Below are 24,239 nucleotides of genomic sequence, written 5' to 3'. Positions count from 1 at the left end.
GGGAGGAGAAAGGGGGGGGGGGGGGGGGGGGGTTGGGGGTTAAGGGGGGGATGAGGACACATTTGTAATACCTTAACCAATAAAAAAAAAAGTATGCACAAATATATGTTTGCTGTTTAAAAATATACAAAGTAACAGGCCCCATTGATAATTTAAAACCCCATCATTTCTCCCAAACCCCCTAATCTCATTCCCTTCTTTATGTCTGTTTTTATGAGTAGAAATGCAAGTATTTTATTTAGCTTTTTTTCAGTAACATTATATCATAAGCATTTTCTCATAACATTAATAGTTTGTAGGCATTTTAATGGTGGCATATTAAAGGTGATAGTAGCAGCTACCACATGTTAAGTAACTACTGCATGCCTCACACACAGTCTTACACAGCCCTCTTTTGACGGATGAGGTAGCTGTGTCATTGTTCTGCCTCTCCCATGTATACCTCACCATGTGGATATGTGACAATTAATCATTAACCAGTCTTCCCCCATTGTTGGACAATTATGGTTTCTTATTCTTCACTATTATAAATAATGTAGTGACTATCATAGTGTCTGCATTTCAAATTGTTTCTGCATTTCATATTGTTTCCTAACTAAGATTTCTGGAATAGAAATCTTTTTGACATAAATTGTCAGTTGCCTTCCTGAAGGGTTTTAGTACCAATTTATAGGGAGTGATTAATTCTAAGGGGACAGAAAGGAGAGAATGGGAGTGACATTTCACAGATGAGGTGACATTTGAGCTGGCTCCTGCAGGATAAGTAGGGCTTTGCCAGAAGAGAGGCAGGGGGGGCGAGCATCCCCAACAGGAAGGAAAGAGAGCAAAGGCACCGAGGCACGAGGGGAGCCCTCACCCCAAGAGAGGCGGTCTGTTCCTTTTTGCGGATTTGCCACCAGAAATCCTAATCAGTTAATTATTTTAGAGTTGGCAGGGAAGAAAATCAGAATAGAGTCAAAAGAGAAACTTAAAATTCTAATATGTGATTTTGCCCCTGTATATATTTACAAACCATCTCAAAGGAAAGTTCCTTTGAAGTCCTAAGACATTCGTGTTAGTCTGTTTCTTTTTTCCTTCCCCCAAAGGGAGAACAAATCCCCTGAGGATTTAGTATAACTGGGAAACAGATGTAACCTCTCTGGCTCCAGCTGCTGCCCTGAATTTAAAGGAGCAGGAACAACACCTGTGACATTAGACCTGATGTGTGTAGGGTTCATGACCAGTGTCCGTCCAGTTCTATGCAATAAGGAGAATATCATCAGCTTCGTGCATTTGATAAGATTTATATCCATTTGCTTGATAAAAGGGGTAAAAGTAACTTTTCTATTTTTAAATATAGGGTAGATGCCAGACACTAGTGAGTCAAATTCTGCAGTGAAGTAGAGCTGTAGTCGGATTTCAGCATTTATCTGAGCATGGTGTGTCTACAGGTGCTGAAAGCCGAGGGAGAGAAGTGGTCGGCTAAGAGAGCGGGTCAGAGAACAGGTCAGAAGGCTGTGAAACAGAAGCCTGCAGCCCCGTCAGAGGTTTCCATGGGCCACTTCTCACTAATGCTGTCCTCCCGGCTGGAAATGTGGGGTGATCAGTAAGCCACCGAACATCATATTTAGAAGAAGGCAGCTTATAAATTATGAATTAAGTAATAAAATATTTCTAAATCTGCCAACATACCTTCAGGACAAATAAGATTTTCTTTTTGCATCTGATGTTTATGCTGCTCCTGTGAAGATTTCATCTAGCTGGCATTTGTGATGTTTATGGAGTGAACTGCCTCAAAACCTAGCTATGAAATAGAATTTGAAGGAATTAGGGAAACGTGAGTTACAGGCTGTTTTTAAATAAATTCTACCTTTCTGCTTTTAAGGAAATATAATAATGGGAATAGATGAAGTGATCCAATAGATGATCAGGTTTCATTGATAGCTAGGAAATGAAATCTTTATCATTGGCATTGTCATACACATATATTACAATGGCTCTAGACATCACCTGTCAAAATTGGTGTGGTCCATCTTCCGGTTGTCTCCTGTTCTGCAAATGTCTCCTCTGAAGGGAGCCAGTAAGTGGAAATATGACTCCTCATTACCACCAGTGGAGCCTTAGGGACCAAAAGAGTACTTTCCTTTTAAGGTTCTAGCGAGCTATTGATTGGATAATATTTATAACACCCTGAACACTGTGCTAGCACTTCCTAATGATGGAAGTGGGAGGAGGAGTTGTTATTTTTGTTTTATTATTATTGTGGTGATTATTTAGGTTATTTTATCATTTTGGCTTTCATTCCTGCCTTTCTAGTCTTCTCCCCAATCCTAACAAAGGAAGATGTAAAATTGGAAGACTGGATCTTAATAATATTTATCTGTCTGTGGAAGGCAGGCTGACATTTGATGAGACACAGGAAATATGAAAACGTGCCCCCTGGCCCTGACTGGTTTGGTTCAGTGGATAGAGCGTCGGCCTGCAGACTCATGGGTCCCAGGTTTGATTCCAGTCAAGGGCATGTACCTTGGTTGTGGGCACATCCCCAGTAGGGAGTGTTTCTCTCTCATCGATGTTTCTAACTCTCTATCCCTCTCCCTTCTTCTCTGTAAAAAATCAATAAAATATTTTTTTTTTCAAAGAAAAAAAAGAAAACGTGCCCCCTGGGCCAGAGTCGGCCTGCAGACTCATGGGTCCCAGGTTTGATTCCAGTCAAGGGCATGTACCTTGGTTGTGGGCACATCCCCAGTAGGGAGTGTTTCTCTCTCATCGATGTTTCTAACTCTCTATCCCTCTCCCTTCTTCTCTGTAAAAAATCAATAAAATATTTTTTTTTTAAAAGAAAAAAAAGAAAACGTGCCCCCTGGGCCAGGTGTGCAGCTCTCACCCAAACATGAACTGCTGTGTAATTAGGGCATCATAGGCAATGAACTTCATCTGAAAGGGAAACTCCTGCCCTTTCACAATTTATGTCCTAAAAATGTCTGCTTTAAGATGTTGGAAATGACTGGGATTTTTATCAAAAGTTCTTAACCAACTTTTTAAATCACATGCTAATGGAAGCCTATGGGAAAGAAAACTCTTAGTCTACAACTTAACATTTCTCTGCAGCAACCCTGTGTCCACCTCTTGATTTCTTTACATAATATGTGCTGCCTAAAACACAAAATCTCCTTGCTCAGGCTGCCATTACTTGGCCCATTCTCAAACAGCCATAGGTTTTGGAATCTAAACCATCTATTTTTCTTCTTACTCCTAGCTCTGGCCCTTTTTCTAATAGACAGCATGTCCTCTCTTGCGTATTTGTAAAGAAGAAATCTTTTTAAAATAGCACATTAAAAAGTGTAAAGTTATGTTATTTACTTGAATTAAAATGTTTGGATAAAGTATATAAATCTTTTTAAATACTCAAAGCAATCTATATATATATAAAAGCGAAGTGACCAGAACACCAGAACGACCGGTCGCTATGATGTGCACTGCGGCTGGCCAACCGGCCCGATAGGGGGGCGACCCCTCCCTCTGACTGGCCCTGGCCAGATTGGGGGCCCGGCTGGCTGGCCAGCCTCCCATGGACCCTCCCCTCAGCCGGCTCCTCCTCCCGACCGGCCCCATCTCTGATCCCCCCCATCTCAATCTGGGGCGGGGCCAGCCAGCCAACCTCCCATGTCCCCTCCCTCCTGCTGGCCCGGCCTAATCATCCCCCATTGATGGGGGGCCAGCCAGACCCCACCTGTGGATGAATTCATGCACCGGGCCTCTAGTTGATCATAAAAATAGTTTACATTAAGGGTTAGTTTGCATTGCTCCTGTGGTTGCCATGGTAAATGAATTTTTATTGCTACCATTGATGAAGGTGATTTCTGTTCAGTTTCTATTGATTATAAAGTTCTGTCCTAGAAAAAAACACTCATGTAATGTGGTGTTCTTCCATAAAACTTTCCTTACTCCTCAAATTCCTAGTTCTCTTCATCTTTCTTATGCTCAAGGCTTTTATCACTTAACTCTTTCTATCCACTTAGCTATCCTTATTCACCCTTTATCACTTAATTTTCTCTTTCATTTTTTTCATAGGTTTTTGTGTTAACTTCTCTAATTTATTGTAAGCTCCTTGATGAGAGATGCCTGACAGCAGGACTATATTGTACACCAAGCATGTCAAACTCATGGCCCTCGGGCCGCATGCCTCGTTTATTTGGCCCGTGTTAGCCTTTGAGTTTGACATGCTTGTTTACACTATATGTATGCCACACATAGTTGTTGATTGACGGGAGTTAAAATCAACTTCATCTGTTCATTCAAATTTCACTGGATGTCTTTAATACCATGTCAAAATTAATACATATGTACAGTATCTGAAATGTGCATCCATTTCTCCCCCAGGTCTATCAGCTTCAAGGCATCCCCAAGCTACTGCACCTCCTAAAAGTTCAGAATGAAGATATTCAGAGAGCCGTGTGTGGGGCCTTGAGAAACTTGGTGTTTGAAGACAATGACAACAAGTTGGAGGTAGCTGAACTCAATGGGGTACCTCGGCTGCTGCAGGTGCTGAAGCAAACCAGAGACTTGGAGACTAAAAAACAAATAACAGGTAGTGTTTACTGAATATTTAAGTGTATAGACCAGCCGTGGGCAAACTACGGGACCGCATCCAGCCCGTTTGAAATGAATAAAACTAAAAAAAAAAAGACCGTACCCTTTTAAATGATGTTTAAGTTGGAGGTAGCTGAACTCAACGGGGTACCTCGGCTGCTGCAGGTGCTGAAGCAAACCAGAGACTTGGAGACTAAAAAACAAATAACAGGTAGTGTTTACTGAATATTAAAGTGTATAGACAGTGCACCCCAGCCAAATGTGTTACGTCATCTCTTTTTCTTAAGTTTCCTGGGACAAATGATTGATGGGGTCATTGTTATTTGACAGATGGCTTTTAAGGAACATTGTCACCTGCTGACTAAGACCCCAGGTCAAGTCAAGTTTGAATTCTTTTTCTTCTGAGGAAGAAATTACAGTGAACTTTGTAACAGGGTTTCAATGTTGTCCATGGTGTCCAAAACATTCTGAAGAAACCCAACAAGAACCACACTCAATTCATTTTATTACTCACTCAATACTCTATTTGCTAAATCTATACAAAGAAAGTAAATTAGTCAAATAGTGTCCTAACATAGAGGATCAGTATAATCAAATTAACCAAAATACCAGTAACTGTACTTCCCAATCCTTCTGTCACCTGAGCCCCTCAAAATACCAGCTTCCTAGCCCACCTAGCCCTCCACCCCAAAAAAGAGAAAAAGAAAAGAGGGGCTGGATATGTTTTTCAGTTCTGTACTTCCTGTATCTGTTCAAATACTGATTTGAACAAAAGAATATCTCCTTTCTACCCAATGTATTTTACACGAAGAAACTAAAACCCAAAGAAGTTAACCCTTTTAATATATAAATGTTTTTCAGTGGTAATAGTTGACTATTTTTACTTTAAAATGAGGTACTTCATAAATGTGGTTTTAAGTTGAATATATTGTGCTTATGCCATCCACACTTTATTATACAACAGCTTTCTTTTTTCTATAAAACTATTATATCCTCTCATTTATATCTTAAAATCTCACATTTTTTCTGTCTTGATGTATTTTTATTTTATAAAGCTATATGAAGGTTTGTGCCATGCTACCCTTCTGCCTGACTGCTATCATGCCCCATGGCGTAGTTCCTTTCATATTTATGAGTCATATTAAAATACCTACAGAAATTGAGTGATCTAGATACTCATTCATTTATTCAGCCAACATTTACAAGGCAGCCTACCATGGGCAGGCAGTGAAAATCACAGTCCAGAGAGGTGGTGTGGCTTTTATTTTCCAGCCATTAAAACATGAACCATTATGTAATGGTTGGCAAAAAAAAACACAAAAAAACTCACATTTAGAAACTAAGATTTTCTTCATTAAAATATAGAAATGAACCACAAGAGAGAATCTTGTTTTACAGTTAAAAAAATAAAAGACTTCATGAAGGAGGTATGTTTCATTGTAGACCTTAAAAAAGGGATAGCCTTGGGGCTGATGTTTTAAAGGAGAATGAAAGTTATTCCCAGCAAAGGGAACATCACTACTAGCAAAGCAAAGAAACAGAAAGAAGCTGCTGGTCATTTAGAGGAAGCTTGGATAAAGAGTGATGGAGCTTAGGGTACTGGGGTTGCTAGAAAGCTTGGGAGGATGTGTGGGTGTGTATCAAGGAAGTAATTCATTGACTCAGACTTCCTCTTCTTTTGTATAGGAAAATAGGAAACTAAGGTCAGAGAACATTCTGTGGTATTGCTGCCATGGCAACCATTCAGTCATCTTTAGATCATCTACAGAGCTGATCAATGGAGTTTGCTTGTGCTAGTCCCAGGACTTCTAATATAAGCCAACATTCCTACCAGAGGGTGTTCATTATATGTTCATTGAATTGAGCCAATACTTGAATGTTTGATACAAATCCTTCTTAATAACTTCCTTTAGTTCTATTAGTAGAAAAGTTAAATAAGTGCTTTTCTGGCCTCAGAAATAAATTATTGACTTGAATAGACATGTTTATATCTTTTGTTGGAAACACAAAGTGAGTAGCCATATATGTGAATCTCTTCTTGTCTATTTCATAAACATCTTTTTATTGAGTCCCTATTATGTGCTAGTCACTCAACTTGGGCTTTTCCTTTTTCATCTGTTCCTCCTGAAAGCTCTAAAAGGCATTATTGAGGATTTACATATGATCATGTGAGGTTCAGGGGGATTAAGTAAATGGCCCAAGGTTACACAGTAAAGAACAAAGTCCAGATTTGAGCCCAGTTTTATCTGGGTGTTTTTGCTCTATCAAAGTGGCTCCCACTGACAGTGTGGGGACACGGGGTGATTAATCTTTACTCATCTTTGAAAAGGGGCTTGTCTTTGAGAATCTCGGAGGAAAGAGCTCTCCCTCACTTCTCTTTGACGCTCCCTCTCTCCTCTTGTCACTGTCTGTTCTGCTCTTGTGTAGCCTTGGATCTGGCCTCTGTGATTCGGTATCGCACATTCCCCATCTATCCACCACTCTGCTAGTGCTTTCTTTCTAAAATGAAAATATTGTCTCATTATGCCCCCCATTGCCTATAAGGTAAAGTCTGTACTCTGTAGCATGCCACACACAGATTTTATTATCTGAGCCTGATGACCTTGCAGCAGTGTCTCCTCGTACCCCTCCAGCCCGAGTTCTGCAATGCTGAAGGATCCGCCGGTGTTCCATGTTTCCCTCTTATTATCTGAGCCTGATGACCTTGCAGCAGTGTCTCCTCTCGTACCCCTCCAGCCCGAGTTCTGCAATGCTAAAGGATCCGCCGGTGTTCCATGTTTCCCTCTGTCTCCATATCTTTGCCACTGTTGCCTTGGACTGGCATCCTGTTCTACACTTAGAAACCTTCCATAGCTGTCACTCTCTGAAGTTATTTTCAAAAGCCATCCCTCTATTTACTTTCAGCCCCTCTCCCTTGGTTTTGAAGGGAGGGGCTTCTCTGATCTACCTTTGCATTCTTTAATGTTAGGTTGCCACTCATTTCATGCCTGTCTGTTTGTTGCCATAGCACTGGTGCTCATGTAAGATTCTCAACAACTGTGGACGTCTGACCAAATATTTTACAAAACCAGACTTATGGCCTGGGAATATTTGGATTATACATAAATAAGAGAATCAGGTGTGTTTTCAGATAAGACTTTGATTTTTCTAACCAAGTTATTAATAGAACCGTCAATTTATATGTTCTCTCTCTCTATCAGAGCTTTGTTCCCTATAGAGAATGTCAAGTCACTGACCTTTCTGGCATTTTCTGTACCAGCCTTGGAGAGAAGCTCTTCCCTCTTCCAATGAAAAGACTTCAGGATCAAAGATCTCTCCCCCATGAGATTGTTCCCCCTTCCTTACCAGGGAGTGTGGTAGTGTACTTTGATTGAAATGAGAACAGTACATACTAGTCTCAGAGATTCATTTTCAAGGTCACTGAGGAATGAGCACTGGCTGTAGTTGTAGGGCTCTGCCTTGGATTAAAACAGACAGGTGTTAAGATTTAGGGGATTCTTGTTCCCCTTCTGCATATGGCAAGGAAGAGGCAGGGGAAGACTGTCAATGAAATTTGTTGAAAATTTATTTTAACCTCTGTGTATTTTATAGAAATACTTTTTTGGATTGCTGTATTTTCATAAGATATCAAAACCATTTTTCTATAAAATATTCATTGTGCACCTTCTTTAAATAATTATATGTTATTTTTTTCTGCATTTGTAATGTGCAACAACATACCTTGGGTTTATTTTTAACTTGGAATAAATGGCCTTTGTGGTAATGTAATATCCCAGGTAAAATTTATAAAATTTAGGTGAAAGGAAGGGTATATTCTTGCAAAAGAGATTGTTTTTTGAAAAATCCTCATGCTCTGTGATCACTTTGAAAAACAAAGTTAAGCCCTACTAGGTTTGGCTCAGTGGACAGAGTGTTGGCCTATGGACTGAAGGGTCCCAAGTTCGATTCCAGTCTAGGGCACCTGGGTTGCAGGCTTGATCCCCAGCCCTGGTCCAGGCGCCTGAGGGAGGCAACCAATCGATGTGTCACTCTCTGATCGATGTTTCTCTCTGTCACTCCCTCTCCCTTCCACTCTCTCTAAAATCAATGGGAAAATATTCTCAAGTGAGGATTAACCAAAAAAAAAAAAAAACAAAAACAAAAACAGAAAACAAACACCCCAGTCAGTTCTTTTCCTGCTCCTGCTCCCTTTCTCCTGCACTGAAGAGAAGGATTCATTTAATCATAAAATTCGCACATTTTGCTACCTCATTATCATGCAGGCTTAGTGAAATAACTATACTTCCAGTCCAGTGAAATAACTATACTTCCAGTTATATCTGTAAGATATTAAAATATAGGTAATATCTGTAAGATCCCTTTACAGATCACTAGTTAGCTATGTTTTGCAAATATCACAGTTGACAATAAATTTCTAGATAATGCAGTTATCATTATTGCTAACTATTCAAAGTATATCTCTTACTAGAATCCAGTTCCCTTTCTTTTTGGCTAAAATGAGAGCTTTGTGATAGAAACAATAGGCAGACCAGCTACAACAAAGAACTATAATAATTGAAATTTAGGCACTATGAATAAATTACCCAGAAGTTAAAGGTGAGACAAATGAAGACCTAAACTCTAAATATTATATCAGGGAGTCTAGAATCAGATCATTGAATAGATATTCAGGTTTATCTAGTTCACTAATTTCCCAATACCAGAAATGGGAATCATTTTGAAAATATGAATTCCTGGAATTCATCCTGAGATTCTGGCTCAGTCAGTTTGGTGTGTAACCCAGGAATACATGGTTCTGATTTGCCACTGGGCTCATTTGGAAACTGCTAGTTGAGTCTAAAACACTGGTTTCAGAATAAAGCCCTCTTGTCAATATTTTGGTAAAAGATGAGCTCATTTTTATCAGCTCCAATTATGGAGATGGATCTTACAAGCAGATCTTTCTGCTTTCTTCAGTGCTCTCTTAGAAGCTTATGCTTTCAGGGAGCCAGAAATCTCCTTCCCAATCATTTCCACTCATTGGTTCTGGTTTCACCTGCTGTAAATGATTTTTCACTGTTGAATTTGCATTTCTTCGGTTACTGGAGAACATGCATTCCTATGTATATTAGACTCTAGTATCTGTTAACTTGGGGTTAATTTTTCTACTAGGCATTGAATTTTAATAATTTATAAGAACTATGTATATTAAGAGTATTAATTCTTTGTCTCATATTGTCATACATGTTTTCCCAATTTGTAAGTGAATATTTGTTGGATTTGTGTGTATATGTGTGAGGGTGTGTTATAAGTGTGTATAATCTTGCATCTCTGTTGAGCATTTAAGCTCTTCCTAGCTTCGTGCCTTACAGAAATTTGGCAGGCATGACATTTCTATACAATACCCTACATTAAAAATTCAAAAATTACGTGTACTAAAACATCCCAAACCATAGAAATAGCATAGAAATAATAATTGCATGTCAAGCTATAAAGGACATTGAAAGGAAATTCCACTCCCTTTGTTCAAATTAATCTTCCCTGGGTTTTATTGTAGGTGTACTTTTCCTTTGCGTGCCCTGTGTGGTCTTTAATAAAAAAGAAAGTATTATGCTTCACACTTTTAAGCCTCTAGCAGGAAGAAACTCTTTTTTATTTATTTATTGGGGTGATATTGGTTAATAAAGTTATATGGGTTTCAGTGTACAGTTCTATAATACAATCTGTATATTGTCTTGTGTGTTCACCTCTGCAAGTCAAGTCTCCTTCCATCACCACAAGCAGAGACTCTTAACTTGCTTGCTTATCTAGAACAGGAAGCTTTTTTCCCTTTTCTCTTTTTAACTTTCTTTGGTATCTTAGTAACCAAAACTCTACCTCAGACCTGCCTTTAATTGTTTTCAACCACCTGGGGTTTTATTCTGTCTCTTGCCCTTCCAGGGCCTCTTAAGGTGAAGTGGGAGGAATGAAGTCATTGTGTTGCAAAACCTGTGGCTGAGGGACACTGAGGATGACTAACTCCAATGCTAGTTTGATCAGGAAGAGACCTCTTCATTAGCCAGAATTCTAGTCCTTACAAGACTCGAGACCCAGTGTCGCCGTATCTAATGGAAGCTAAGTGTAGGTTGCAGTGGAAATTTGGTTATTGTTTTAGAAATTAGTCACTTGTACACAGCCAAAGTAAATTGTTTAAACACTAAGCCTAGCATGTTCTAATTGATGAGCCAACTACAAGTGTGGTTGAATAATTACCAAGCTTTAACTGCACAGACTCTTATTTCAGTCATTAATGTTAGAGGAGATGATATCACCACATAATTCAGTCAAGACCGCCATCTTTGCTTTTTTTTCATAAAGTAAACTGTCCTGTATTCCTATGCTTCCTCTTTCCTTTCATCCAGACAAAGCAGTAACTTTAGCCCAGTGGTTCTCAACCTTCTGGCCCTTTAAATACAGTTCCTCATGTTGTGACCCAACCATAAAATTATTTTCGTTGCTACTTCATAACTGTAATGTTGCTATTGTTATGAATCGTCATGTAAATATCTGATATGCAGGATGGTCTTAGGCGACCCCTGTGAAAGGGTTGTTCGACCGCCAAAGAGGTCGCGACCCACAGGTTGAGAACCGCTGCTTTAACCCATAGGCATTATTGACTGGGCAGTAGGAGAGTGAATGGGAAAGAAAATGAAGATCCCTTCTCTTTCTGTTCCCCCTCTTTCTCCTTTCCTGGGTGCTAGTGAGTTAAAGAAGTTTACTGAGGGTATGAAAGATGGCCAGGCAACTTTATACCTTCTGAGAGTCACTGGAATAGTAAGCAATAGGTATGTAGTCTTTCCACTGAATCAGAAGTATTTGAGCAAAAAATATATAAGAAAAACAAACCCTAAATGTATACACCATTTTGTATTCTTTCTCACTACCCAGCTTCAGACTGTCTCACAAATGTCTGGAAAGTACAGTATCTTATTATCTTAATTTTTTCCTGAGTTGGCTTATATGGCCTTTCTCTCTTTAATAGGGGTGGGGTATGGGATGGGGAGAGTTCAGAAAGAAAGGGAAAGTTAAACGAGCAAATGTGGTACCCGTCTTAGACCAATTCTCGGGCCATACAAGTTGGCAGATAGATAAAATACTCTTGTCTCTCCTTCATTGCCAAACTATAAATATAAGAAATAGGTGAGGTAGCCAGCATAAATTCCAGGAGGACATAAAATCTATCATGGGGTTGGAGTCAATAAATAGTAATTGGTAATGTTGATCAGCCTACTGTTGACAGGCATAAGCATAGTTGGAGGCTTTCCTCAGGCCCTTCCTGTGAGTATTGGGAGGCAAATGTGAGGTGGAAGTTGCACAGTGGTGTATTCCCTCATGCATTTTTCTCCTAAAGGAGAAAAATAGGACCCTTTGAAAACGTTGAAGTCAGTTATAATAGGGTCTTTCAAGCCTCCCTCTTGGTAGCTCAGAATTTATTATTTTAGTGAGCTCGGCTTATGGTAGTGGCTTCAGAGAAGTGGCAATAAATGTTTAAGGATTTCTGGCTTTCATTCACATTCCTGATTAATTTAAATTTGCATAGTTTTATATTATAAGCTCTCTTCCTCTCCCCCTTCTCTATCTACCTATCTACCTGCCTATCTGTCTATTTTTCAGTTGTTCTTATGGATCAGCTTCTATTGAATTCTAATTACCTCTAAACAAGTTTTTTCAATTGGAGAAGGGGCTGTCTCCCTAGCCCTACCCTTTTGGTTTATAACTAGTCATAGCCCTAGAAGTGATGGCCTTAACTGATCTTTTCAGCAGTTCTTTTGACCCAATCCTGCACTGTTTTGATTCTAGGTTTGCTGTGGAATTTGTCCTCTAGTGACAAACTCAAGAATCTCATGATAACAGAAGCCTTGATTATCCTGACTGAGAATATCATCATCCCCTATTCGGGGTGGCCAGAAGGAGACTACCCCAAAGCGAATGGTTTGCTCGATTTTGATATATTCTACAATGTCACAGGATGCCTAAGGTAATGCCACTCTGCAATCCCTCTCCACCACCCCCACCCCCCATACACACACACACACTTTTTTCTCTATGCACCTTAAATACTGTATTCATGTCTGTCTAAAACTCTACCCTATGACCGGTAAGGGGAAGCTGTAGGAATATAGATCTTTCTAACTACTAGAACCACTATGTAGAGACAATGAGAACGGTTCAAATATCAATAGAGTATTGTTTCCAAACCCATTTGATTTCAGAAGCTACCCACCATAGCTCATAAGAGAGAGGGTGTCATTTTCAATAGAGAACCCAGGTATCTGATCTGAAAACCTAGAGGTCCATGCAGAATGGCCTTCCCTGTCTCACAGGTTTTAAAGCAGTTTTCATGCTATTTTTAATTCACAAAAATCTGCTTTAATGACATGGCTAAAAGATATAATTTTGAACCTGGTGTTTTATTATTTTTATTTTTTATTGAGGGAGGTATAGTTGACCTACATTATATTATTTTCAGATATATAACATAATGATTTGTTATTATATGTATTGTGAAATGGTCACCACAATAAGTCCAGCTAGCATCCATCACCATATATAGTTGCAGAATATTTTTTCTTGTGATGAGAACTTTTAAGATTTACTCTCAAATATGCAATACAATTATAATTATAATTATAGTCACCATGCTGTACATTACATCCCCAGGACTTATTTCTTTTATATTTTTTCTTATTTATTTTTTAGAGAGAGAAAAAAGAAAAAAAAAACTGATTTGTTGTTCGACTTATTTATGCATCCATTGGTTGATTCTTGTATGTGCCCTGATTGGGGATCAAACCTGCAACCTTGGCATATTGGGAGGGTGCTCTAACCAACTGTGCTACCCAGCCACGGCCTGTATTTGCACTTTTGGGCACCTTTCAAAAATTTTGCTAACCCCCTCCATTCCCCAACTCCTCTCCCACCTTCAACAGTCTGTTCTCTATATCTATGATTTTGGTTTTGTTTTGTTTTGTAGATTCCATATATAAGTGAGATCAGACAATATTTGTCTTCCTCTGCTTGACTTTTTTCAGTTAGCATAGTGCCCTCAAGGTCCATCCATGTCATCACAAAAGGCAGAATGTCCTTCTTTTTTATGGCTGAACAATATTCCTGTGTGTGTGTGTGTGTGTGTGTGTGTGTGTGTGTGTGCGTGAATGCCACATTTTCTTTATCCATTCATCCATCTATGGACACTTAGATTGTTTCTAAATCTTGGCTGTTATGAATAATGCTGCAGTGAATATGGGGTTTCATATATCTTTTTGAGTAAGTGTTTTAGTTTTCTTCAGATAAATATCCAAAAGTGGAATTACTGGATCATATGGTGGTTCTCATTTTCATTTTCTGAGGAACCTCCATACTGTCTTCTATAGTGACTGCACCAACTTAACATTTCTACTAACAGTGCACAAGGGTTCCCTTTTCTCCTCATCCTCCCAACATTTATCTGTTCACATTTTGATAGTCATTCTAACAGGTGTGAGGTGATAGCTCATTGTGATTTTGATTTGTATTTCCCTGATGATCAGGGATGTTGAGCATCTTTTGTTGTTGTTAACTTTTCTTTTGGTGTCAAATCCCAAAAATCATTGCCAAGACCAATGTGAGAGAGGTAGCCTATATTTTCTTCTAGGAGTTTATGGTTTCAAGTCTTTAATTCACTTTGAATTAATTTTTGTGTCTGGTCCAGTTTTGTTCCTTTGCATGTGGCTGTCTAATTTTCCTAGTGCCATCGATTGAAGAGACTTTGCTTTCCCCATTGTATATTCTTGACTCTTTATTGTAAATTAATTGACCATATATGGATGGGTTTATCTCTGAGCTTTCTATTCTGTTCCATTGATCTGTTTGTCTGTTTTTATGTCAAGTCCCAAACTGTTTTTTAAAAATACCATACTGTTTTAATTAATTTAGCTTTATCATTTAGTTTGAAATCAGGAAGTGTGTTACCTCCAACTTTGTTATTCTTTCTCGAGACTGCTTTGGCTAATTGGGGTCTTCTGTGACTCCATACATATTATAGAATAATTTTTAATTTGTGAAAAATGCCATTGGAATTTTTTAATCCTCACCTAAGGATATGATTTTTTTTTTCATTGATTCTAGAGAGAGAGAAAGGCAGAGGGGAGATAGAGAAACATTGATATTAGAGTGAAACATCGATCACTGCACACTCCCCACCAGGGACCAACCCTACAACCCAGGCATATGCCCCAACCAGGAATTGAACTCACACCCCTTTGGTGCACAGGATGATGCCCAACCAACTGAGCCACACTGAATTTTGATATGGATTGTATTGACCCTGTAGATTGCTTTAGGTAGTGTGGACTTAACAATATCAGCTGTTCCAATCCACAAGAGTGTGGTATATCTTTCCATCTATGTATATCTTATTCAATGTCTTACAGATTTCACCTTCTTATTTAAATTTTTTCCTGGGTGTTTTTAAATAGCTATAAGGCAACATTGTCTAAAAGGACAGAATGTCTTGCCATAAGAACCTACAAAGAAGCTAGTTTGATCAGCATTTCCTAACATTGGGATGAAAAATGCTTGAAATGTTATTTTCCCTTGTGTTGTCAGATGACAACTAAATCAAGAAGAAATAGAGCCCTCGTCGGTTTGATTTAGTGGTTAGAGCGTCAGCCCGAGGACTGAAGGGTCTCTGGTTCAGTTTCAGTCAAGGGCACATACCTTGATTGCAGGCTCAATCCCTGGACCGGTCCAGCTGCATGCGAGAGGCAACCAACCGATGTTTCTCTTTCACATAGATGTTTCTCTCTGTCTATCCCCTTCCCTTCCACTCTCTCTAAAAATCAATGGGAAAATTTTCCTTGGGTGAGGCTTAACAAAAAAAAAAAAAAGAAGAAGAAGAAGAATAGAAGCACATGCAAGAGAAAGAAAAAAATGCTAGTCTTAACTTCTCTAGATTCATGCACATCAAGCTTTCTCATATTTGAAAATATTCATTGTCCTTTATGTTCAAGGATTAAAAGAAATCAGATAGAGGATGTAATAAAAATTAGGCAGTCCCAAAGAAGTCAAGATGCATGCTGCCTTTCAATCTTTTCTCTAGTTACAGAGTTCATTTTGTTGTTGTAGTTTTTAGGGAATCTGGGTGTTAACTGAGGGAATTTATTATGGTAAGATGTTTCTCTTACCTCCACAGTTAGTAATGCGTATCAGATACCACTTTTGTGTAATACAGTATGTTAGCTTCTGAGAGTTTTACGAAGAAAAATTAGAAAGTCCTTCAGGAGCTTTTAATTTAGCAGGGGATTCTGATGAGCAAACGGTGTAGAACACTGCCACGTGAAATGTGTTAGAGCAGTAGTTCTCTAAGTGGGGCCCCCAGTAGCATCTGGAACTTGTTGGAATTCTTGGAATCAGACGCTCTCAGGGTGGGGCCCAGCAATCCACTTTTAACAAGCCCTCCAGGGGCTTCTGGTGCACTGTGGTGTCGTCAGAGGTCCAGGTACAGTGCCGCAGGAATGCAGAACAAAGGGCCATTCATGCCAGCTGAGTGAGATCAGAAAGACACTAAAGAAGAGGCAGAGGCGCCAGGTGAGCTGGGCCTTGCTGGACTATTTCAATAGTCAGGAATTCTCTAAGGACAAAATTCTTCAACAGTATTTCTTCTGCTTAAATGGTCTCCCTTGAAATCCATCTCATATACAGTCCCCTGGAACTGCTTTTTAAATGCATTTTTGAGCCTTTAAAGCTTTTTGATCCATTTAAAAACATTTTGTATTTTAAGATTTCTCTGTAGTTCCCTTTGCCTTACCATGTACAGCAGAGTTCTTAATGTGGCAAGTGTGTCAGTCAGGATTTTTTTCTGTTGAAAATGGCTGGTGCCAAGTTGGGATTCCTGGGCTCAGGTGGCTGAATGTTGACAGTCATTATGGAATTGAAGGAATTACACCAGGAACCGTGGCCTCAAGGACTGGGACAGACATTCAGCATGCCTGCTACTCACTCTTTTTTTTTTTTTAATCTCATCTGTTTCCTCTCCTTTTGCATGCTGGGCTCATTCTTGACAAATGCAGGCAAGCATACACATTTTTAAAATCATTAATCACTAACACCTAGCAAAGTTTCTGGCATATAGTAAGCAAATGTAAAGTATATGAATGAAAAGAATAAATGAATGAGTGAGCAACTGAAGATACATGGTGAATAATCGAGTTTGTCAAGAATGTCAAATTTTATTATTGTTGTTAATCCTTACCCGAGGATATTTTTTTCCATTGATTTTTAGAGAGAATGGAAGGGTTGGAAGAGAGGTGAGGCGGAGGTACAGAGAGAGAGAGAGAGAGAGAGAGAGAGAGAGAGAGACATCAATTAGTTGCTTCCTGTATGCACCCTGACCAGAGCTCAAGGATGGAACCTGCCACCCAGGTACATGCTTTTGACTTGGAATCAAACCTGAGACCCTTTGGTCCCCAGGCTGGTGCTCGAACCACTGAGCCAAACCAGCCAGGGCAAAAGTATCAAATTTGTGATAGAAAGTAATCAAACAGAAGTTGGAAACATAGGCTAAGGCCAGACTCTGGAGGCCCTGAAGACCATGTTAAGGAGTTCAGTATGGCCCTAGCAGGTTTTGTTCAGGATAGAGCGTTAGCCTCCATACTGAAAGGTCCCAGGTTTGATTCTGGTCAAGGGCACATGCTCAGGTTGTGGGCTTGATCCCCAGTATGGGGCATGCAAGAGGCAGCCGATCAATGATTCTCTCTCATCTTTGATGTTTCTCTCTCTCTCTCTCTCTCTCTCTCCCCACTTCCTCTCTGAAATCAATAAAAATATATTAATAATTTTAAAAAAGGAGTTGAGTATCTTCTTCTATAACCAATATTATCTAGTGTGGGGAGGATAGGAATATGATAAATTCTAGGTAAAGAAGAATAATTATATCAACAGGAAAGATATATTGAGACAGTAAAAATCTAAAGAGAAAGATGTTGCTTAAAAATCTCTTCCAGTGTCACCCCAATAAATTCAAGAAGAAGGAAAAAATATCTTCCTATAGTCTTCCCTGTGAATGAGGAATAAAATACCTATGTGGTTTGGGAAGATGTAATAGCTGAATACACTCCCATTTACATAGTCAATCCAAACTACCGACTTGAACTACTTTTAGAGGAGAATATAAAAAAAAAATCTGGGAAATTAAGCACCATAGCATATGCTTACTAAAATATCTGTTCTTATTTCATCTGTATATCTACTTTATTATAATAATGGATAATATTTATTTATTATGTTCTAGAAATTGTTCTAAATGCCTTTATGAGGATTTTCTCAGTTTATCCTCACAGCAGCCATTGTAAAGTATATTTTCCCCATTTTATAGATGAGGAAACGGGCTCAGAGAGATTGAGATATTTTCCCATCATCATACAGCTAGTAAGAGACAAAGCTGAAATTTAATACAGGAAGCATGTCTCCAAAGCCAAAGCTCCTAATTAGCATATGGGATACATTAATGTCAGTCACAGGTCTACAGACTGTGCTGATGAGGATAAAACCTCTTCCCTTCACAGTCTGGCAACCTCACAAGGTCAGGTAGGCCAATTACAGACATGTTCACCTCTCATTATGAACATTGTACCTGCATTTTAAAAATTCTATGCCAGTGGACCTCTGTACTGCATTTCATATAAAGAAAAGGTACAAAGGGTGAAGTGTATGAAATAGGAGATCTTTCCAAGAGAGGAGATGGCATTGGAGACCACTACAGAGTAGAGGTTGTCAGAATGCATGTAAAAGCCACCAGGAGATAAGAATCAGAATGTAAGAAAGACCTGCAGGGAACCTGTAATCAAATACTCTCAGTTTCTGACAATAAGAGATGTCTGCTGAGGAGTTATTTATGAACCCAGCTTACTCTAAAAAGATTTTGAGACAGGTGCTGTGTGATTCTAAGAAGAGTGAACCTTAGCTGCATAAAAAGGTCATAAATATTAGCACATATCTTAATTGCTACAAGTTCACTCAGGTATCCTCTCCCCCAGTGGGTAGAGAGCCAACAATGCATTAGCAACATGTGTAGTATTTCTGGCATTGCGGTTGACTTAGGTTAGTGTCACTAAATTCTTTCAATCGACTTTGGAGAAAAACTTCTGCATACTTCAGTTCCCCTGGTCTGTATATAGCAGTGGTGCAGAGTGAATCTGCCCTGTAGTTGAAATGTTTGCTTTGTTAATGAACTTGAGGCAACGACTCTGGTTCTGCCCACTTGGAGCTGATACAGCGAAATTGTGTTCACATAGGAGAACATGCGCAGTTTATCCTTCAAAAAGACTAACACTGTCAGATATACCATCTTTGTCAAGTGTCAAATCATTTATTTATAGGATTAGCATGTGCCCACAGCAGCATGCACCATGGGCCTTGGTGCTTTCTTTAGGTCCTTTTGGGATTATATACTTTTCATGGCTGAACTTACTCACTGAAAGGGGATACAGATTTTGCAATAGGGAAAACAATTTGTTCATGCAAATATAAACTTTTTTCTTAAATATTATACTGGCCTAATGAGTAGTAAAATCCAGGTTAGGAGAGGGCCCAGATTAAACAGTTGTACTTCACAGAAAAGATATGACATTTCCATTTGTCAAAAAAATGTTACCTATCGGTCCATAAATAGTGACTGCCTAGTGTAGGCCCCAAACTGTGTAAATTATTAAAGAAAGTAGAGAAAATATGGAGGAAGAAGAATCAACAAAGAAAACAGAAGAATAATTTTTATTTCATCAAGAAGACTGTATATGCTTGTCTTTCTTCATCAGTTTATGAGTTGAGTCTTGAACAGAAAAAGAAATTACCAAAAATGTCTTTGTCAGAGTTTTTTAAAAGCTTCTTCATGTTAAAAAAAAAAAATCTGCGAATACCTTACAATTTAAAGTAGTGTTTTACTAACTATATCTTTTGGCACTGAGAGTCTTTTTAAAAAAAAAAACAAACCCTGAAAACTATCATCACAATCAGAACTACTATTAAAATTTTTAAAGTAATCATTATAAAAGAAAGAGTGAGTTGACATATTTGGATACAGCCACTGATGTCTTTCTTGTGCTTAGAATCTGCCCCTGTCTTGGAGGTGCAGGATATTGAAGCAGAATATGTTCTACTCTAGGTCTTGAGCATCTTCAGCAATTCTAGTCTGGCACCCCTAGACCTTCCCTTTAGGTATCAAGAATGTCTACTCAAGTTCCAGTGGCTTCTGGGCATGTTTTAGAAATTCATTTGCTGTTTATAATTGATTTTAAGTGGAACTTGGCACTTTATCTTGAACAGCCTGCTACACCAAAAGGAAATGACTGTTGCCTACCAACCAGATGATTACTGGGTGCGTCGGCTATTCAGAATACTTTTGGAAGACCCAAAAATGCAGGAAAGCAGAACTAAAGGATAGATTTTCTCCTCCGCATTCTGGTTTCTTGATGTGTAATAGATGCTGCCATATCCTTGTTCAGTTAATGTTCCTTGTCCTGGAAGAACAAAACGTGTAGGTTGTAGAGCTTTGTTCTATCTCCCAATGTTGCTTCTGTTTGCAGATATAACAGTTGACTTTGGCTGATGTTGCGGATACGTCAGGATCTGATGTTGACTTCAGAATAACAGGCAAGCCCTTCTTTGGGCGGAGACTTCTATTGCTCTGCCAGTTCAACTGAGGCTCCCCTTTTGTTCTGTGCCACCACAGGCTGCCTCTGCAGCTTTCTCTGGGCTAATCACAGACAAGGCCCAACTGTTTGATATGTATCAGCTGAGAGTTCAACAAAAGCCCAGACCTAAATCTCAAGTAACAAGAGGAAGAAGGATGCCTCCTTCTCAACCAGTGTCTTATCAAGTGCCTATTGGGTCTTAGAATGGACTCTGAGGAAGTACTTAATTGACTGGTACTACTGGGGGCCTTACCCGCACAATTTACAACACATGGTGTTAGGAAGCCTATAATTGTTGGTGAACAGGAAGATGCACCCACAGTTTTTTAAAAACCGTTGAGGAGATCACTGTCTCAATGTGCTGGTTAGGACTTTAACACTGGTCCCATAGGCAGAGGTCTTGCATACAAGGTGCATGTAAATTGTGCATTAGTATGAAACTGCACCTATTATCAGTAGAAATGGCCCCATTAAAAATATATCTGCCTCTTAGAATTACTTATTTTGTTGACAAAGTGTCTTGAAGAGATTTACTCCAACACTATTAGTGTCTGCCATTTTCATGTCGTGGAAATAATTATACCCTTTTACTCCAAACATTTCATATCAGCACGTCGTTTGCCCAGGCCAGTTGACCATTCCCTGAGCTTGAACTTTCAGTGCTGGCAAACTGACAACACACCTGCCTGTAGCCACGCACACACAGCCCTTCTATGGAAGGCCCAGTAACAATCCTGTTAGAAGCAGGTAATTCTGTTTTAACAAGAGTCACAGGTCAGGATTCTGAATGAGAGTTTTACGAACCTTAATTTCAGGAATTTTGTGAAAGTTACAGGTCATGCCAGGGGTCCTCAAACTTTTTAAACGGGGGGCCAGTTCACTGACCCTCAGACCGTTGGAGGGCCGGACTATAGTTTAAAAAAAAATATGAACAAATTCCTATGCACACTGCACATATCTTATTTTGAAGTAAAAAAACAAAACGGGAACAAATGCAATATTTGTATTTGCATGTGGCCCGCGGGCCGTAGTTTGAGGACCCCTGGGTCATGCCCTGACCTGTTTGGCTCAGTGGATAGAGCGTCAGCCTGCAGACTCAAGGGTCCCAGGTTTGATTCCGGTCAAGGGCATGTACCTTGGTTGCGGGCACATCCCCAGTAGGGGGTGTGCAGGAGGCAGCTGATCGATGTTTCTAACTCTCTATCCCTCCTCTCCCTTCCTCTCTGTAAAAAAATTAATAAAATATATTTTTTTAAAAAAGAAAAAAGAAAGTTACAGGTCATGATATTTGTAAAGTACCTATGATAATGTCTAGCACACACACTAAATGGCAGCTGCTTTTAGTTGTCCATTCTTTGGTGTGCCATATGAATTTAAGGTTCAGTCACACTGTCATTCTTCTTAACAAAGACATACCATTCTTCCTTTTAATCCCAGTAAGATGCAGAGTGTTTGATTTTTTTTTTCTCTTTTTCATTGTGACATTCAGGAACATGTGAGATAAGTGGTCCAGGGATGAGTCATGAATCACTGATTTGCTTTCAGATAAAACACCTGAATCCTCCTAACTATGTGAAGTTTTATTCAGCGACCTATAGAGTTCAGATTCTATTCTTCTCACCCCTTACAAGTCATATTACCAGAAAAAATTCTTAATTTCAAACGCAGATTACAGTTCCAGCTGCATCCTCTCATTCAGGCCTAGTGGAGGTGCAGACCTTCAAAATAATCCTGCCTTTATGTGAAGAGTTGTTTTATCTTCTTCTCCACTTCCCCCTTCTGAGGGGGTGGGCAGCCTCCTACCCCCAGTCTAGGACCTGGTTTTTAAATTTTAACTTTAGTATACAATGGTATACAGTTTTAGTTTCCTACAAGGTACTTATATATTTACCCAGACTTCTGTTGGATTATACCTGCCGAAAATAAACTCATTGTTTAATCAAATTTAACAATAGACACTAAATTAAACATATCCAGTATATTCATTGGTAAATATAATAATCAATTTTTAGTGAGTAACTACTCTGTATGCTCATTCTCTTTTACTTTTCAACAAGATAATTGTTTTGATATATTTTATTTATAGTTTTGAGATATTTTTCCATATTAAACCTCTATTTGGCTATACATAGGAAAAAGTTATAGGTAAATATTTCTCAGGATTCAGGAGATACACTGTAAAAAGATCAATTCTGCCTAAGATTAGCCATGTTAATTCTCTGATTCCCACAAACTGAAGTATTAGCTGTTGAAAATAATACTTTACAATGGATATATTAATTTCTAATAATTATTGGGTGGTACAATAGCAAATTCCTTTCTAACTAGTGACTTCTATTCATGGATGTAGTGCTATAAAGTAATACACCCTTATCATTCATATTTCTGGGTGGTTGAGTAAGGTAGGAACTATTTTTGATATGCAGGACCAAATACTGAAGCAGTGGGTTCCATGTGCTTTCTGTCAGCAAAAGTATCAACTGCCAGGAATCCCTGATAAGTCCTGTTTCAAGCAAGGAGAGTCTGGATAATACCAAACTACAAGACAACAGTTAGTGCGTGTGAACTGTCAGTGCTGCCAAACTGAATTACCATTCCCACCCAAAATAAACACCCTGAAGTTGAACAAAGCTAAGCCATCCTTCTGTAAGGTATGTAGTGGATTTAGCTAGTGAGAAAGACAGATCTTTGATTTGTCAAAGCATTCTTAAAATACTGCCATTTTTCTAAGCCAGAAGTTGAAAAGGTCAAAGGGGAGCTTTAAAACGTGATAACATTGTCTTGGAATTGGGGATGTATGGTATTTGCTAAGCAAATGCCAGACTGAATGAATGTCAGATGAGCTTTGCTCCACTCTGGAGCAGCCCAGAGCACAGAATAAAGACCAGCTCTCCGATCCTGACTTTACCACTATTGCTGTTACCTGGAAAAGTAACCTACACTCTGTGGACCTCAGTTTTCCATGTGTAAAATAAGGAGACAGGCTCAGAGAGTAGATAGAGGATCTTAGTTCAAATGATCATTTCTTGAAAAAAAATACAGTAAAATGGTTTTATTAACAGGTTATGAACCCAGTCATTATCTTTTTTTTATTAAATCTTTATTATTCAGATTATTACAGTTGTTCCTCTTTTTCCCCCCCATAGCTCCCCTCCACCCCGTTCCCCACCCCCCCCCTGCCCCTTCCCCCCCCCTCCACACCCCACCCACTCCAGAGCAAATATCAGATATGAGTGCAAATGAACACTAGGTCTGCCCGCCTCTTTTCCCTGCTGGAAGCAGAATAAGGAGAAATAAGATAGACGATTCTAACTCCTCACCGACCAGCAAAGCGATTTTAAGGGTGGAGAACGTGACACCAGGGTTTCAGAGCATTAACCTCTTGATGTTCTTTCTGGAGGCTCCACTGTTGTTTTGCATGGATTCCTCGGTATCTAGGCAAACCTCACCCTCTAACACTTGTAGGGGCACAATTGAAGTTACAAAGAAGGATGAATAGGAAAAAAAGAAAAAGAAAAAAAAAAGAGAGGGAGGTGATTCCTTTTAGCCTTGGGAGGCCAGCCTCGTCTTCAACCTTTAAAGCATCGCAGGGCCCCCAGGGACATAGCTCATTTCACGGCTTTGGTTTAGCCGCAGACACCTGAGCATGACAGATGATGAAACTGGGAAGGTCTGTAGTGGCCAGGTCATGGGGAGCCTTGAGTGCCCTGTGAGGAGCTTGGACTCCTTGTAGGTAATGGTGCGGCAGCAGGAGGTCTTACAGGAGTAAAATTGTCCATTGGACCTATTGCTGGGCTCTGGTACTGTGCCCTCGATGAGCTTTTAAAGCTCGGTGTTTTAATTTCTCGGCCTTGCCGATGTGTTATCATACTTTCATAATGTGATCATCTCACCTTGGAGATTTGTTACCATACTTTTATAATGTGATCACCATGCGTCTTTGGGTAATATGAAACAAATACGCCCAGCATATTCGGAGGG

At 39.3% G+C, this 24,239-nt stretch overlaps 1 protein-coding gene across 1 annotated transcript in view; it reads left to right on the top strand.

Moving 5' to 3' along the window:
* Positions 1 to 24,239, top strand: part of PKP2 (plakophilin 2) — a 73,210-nt gene that overhangs the window by 27,262 nt on the left and 21,709 nt on the right. Inside the window, exons 7-8 of the mRNA XM_014539241.1 lie at positions 4,363 to 4,570; positions 12,391 to 12,568. Coding sequence (XP_014394727.1) covers positions 4,363 to 4,570; positions 12,391 to 12,568 — 386 coding nt within the window. The remainder of the gene's footprint in view (positions 1 to 4,362; positions 4,571 to 12,390; positions 12,569 to 24,239) is intronic.

This window comes from Myotis brandtii, unplaced genomic scaffold (assembly GCF_000412655.1).
Source record: "Myotis brandtii unplaced genomic scaffold, ASM41265v1 scaffold209, whole genome shotgun sequence".
In the NCBI taxonomy this organism is placed as follows: domain Eukaryota; kingdom Metazoa; phylum Chordata; class Mammalia; order Chiroptera; family Vespertilionidae; genus Myotis; species Myotis brandtii.
Note: the sequence above shows the minus strand (reverse complement) of the source record. Positions and strands in the feature narration are given on the sequence as shown.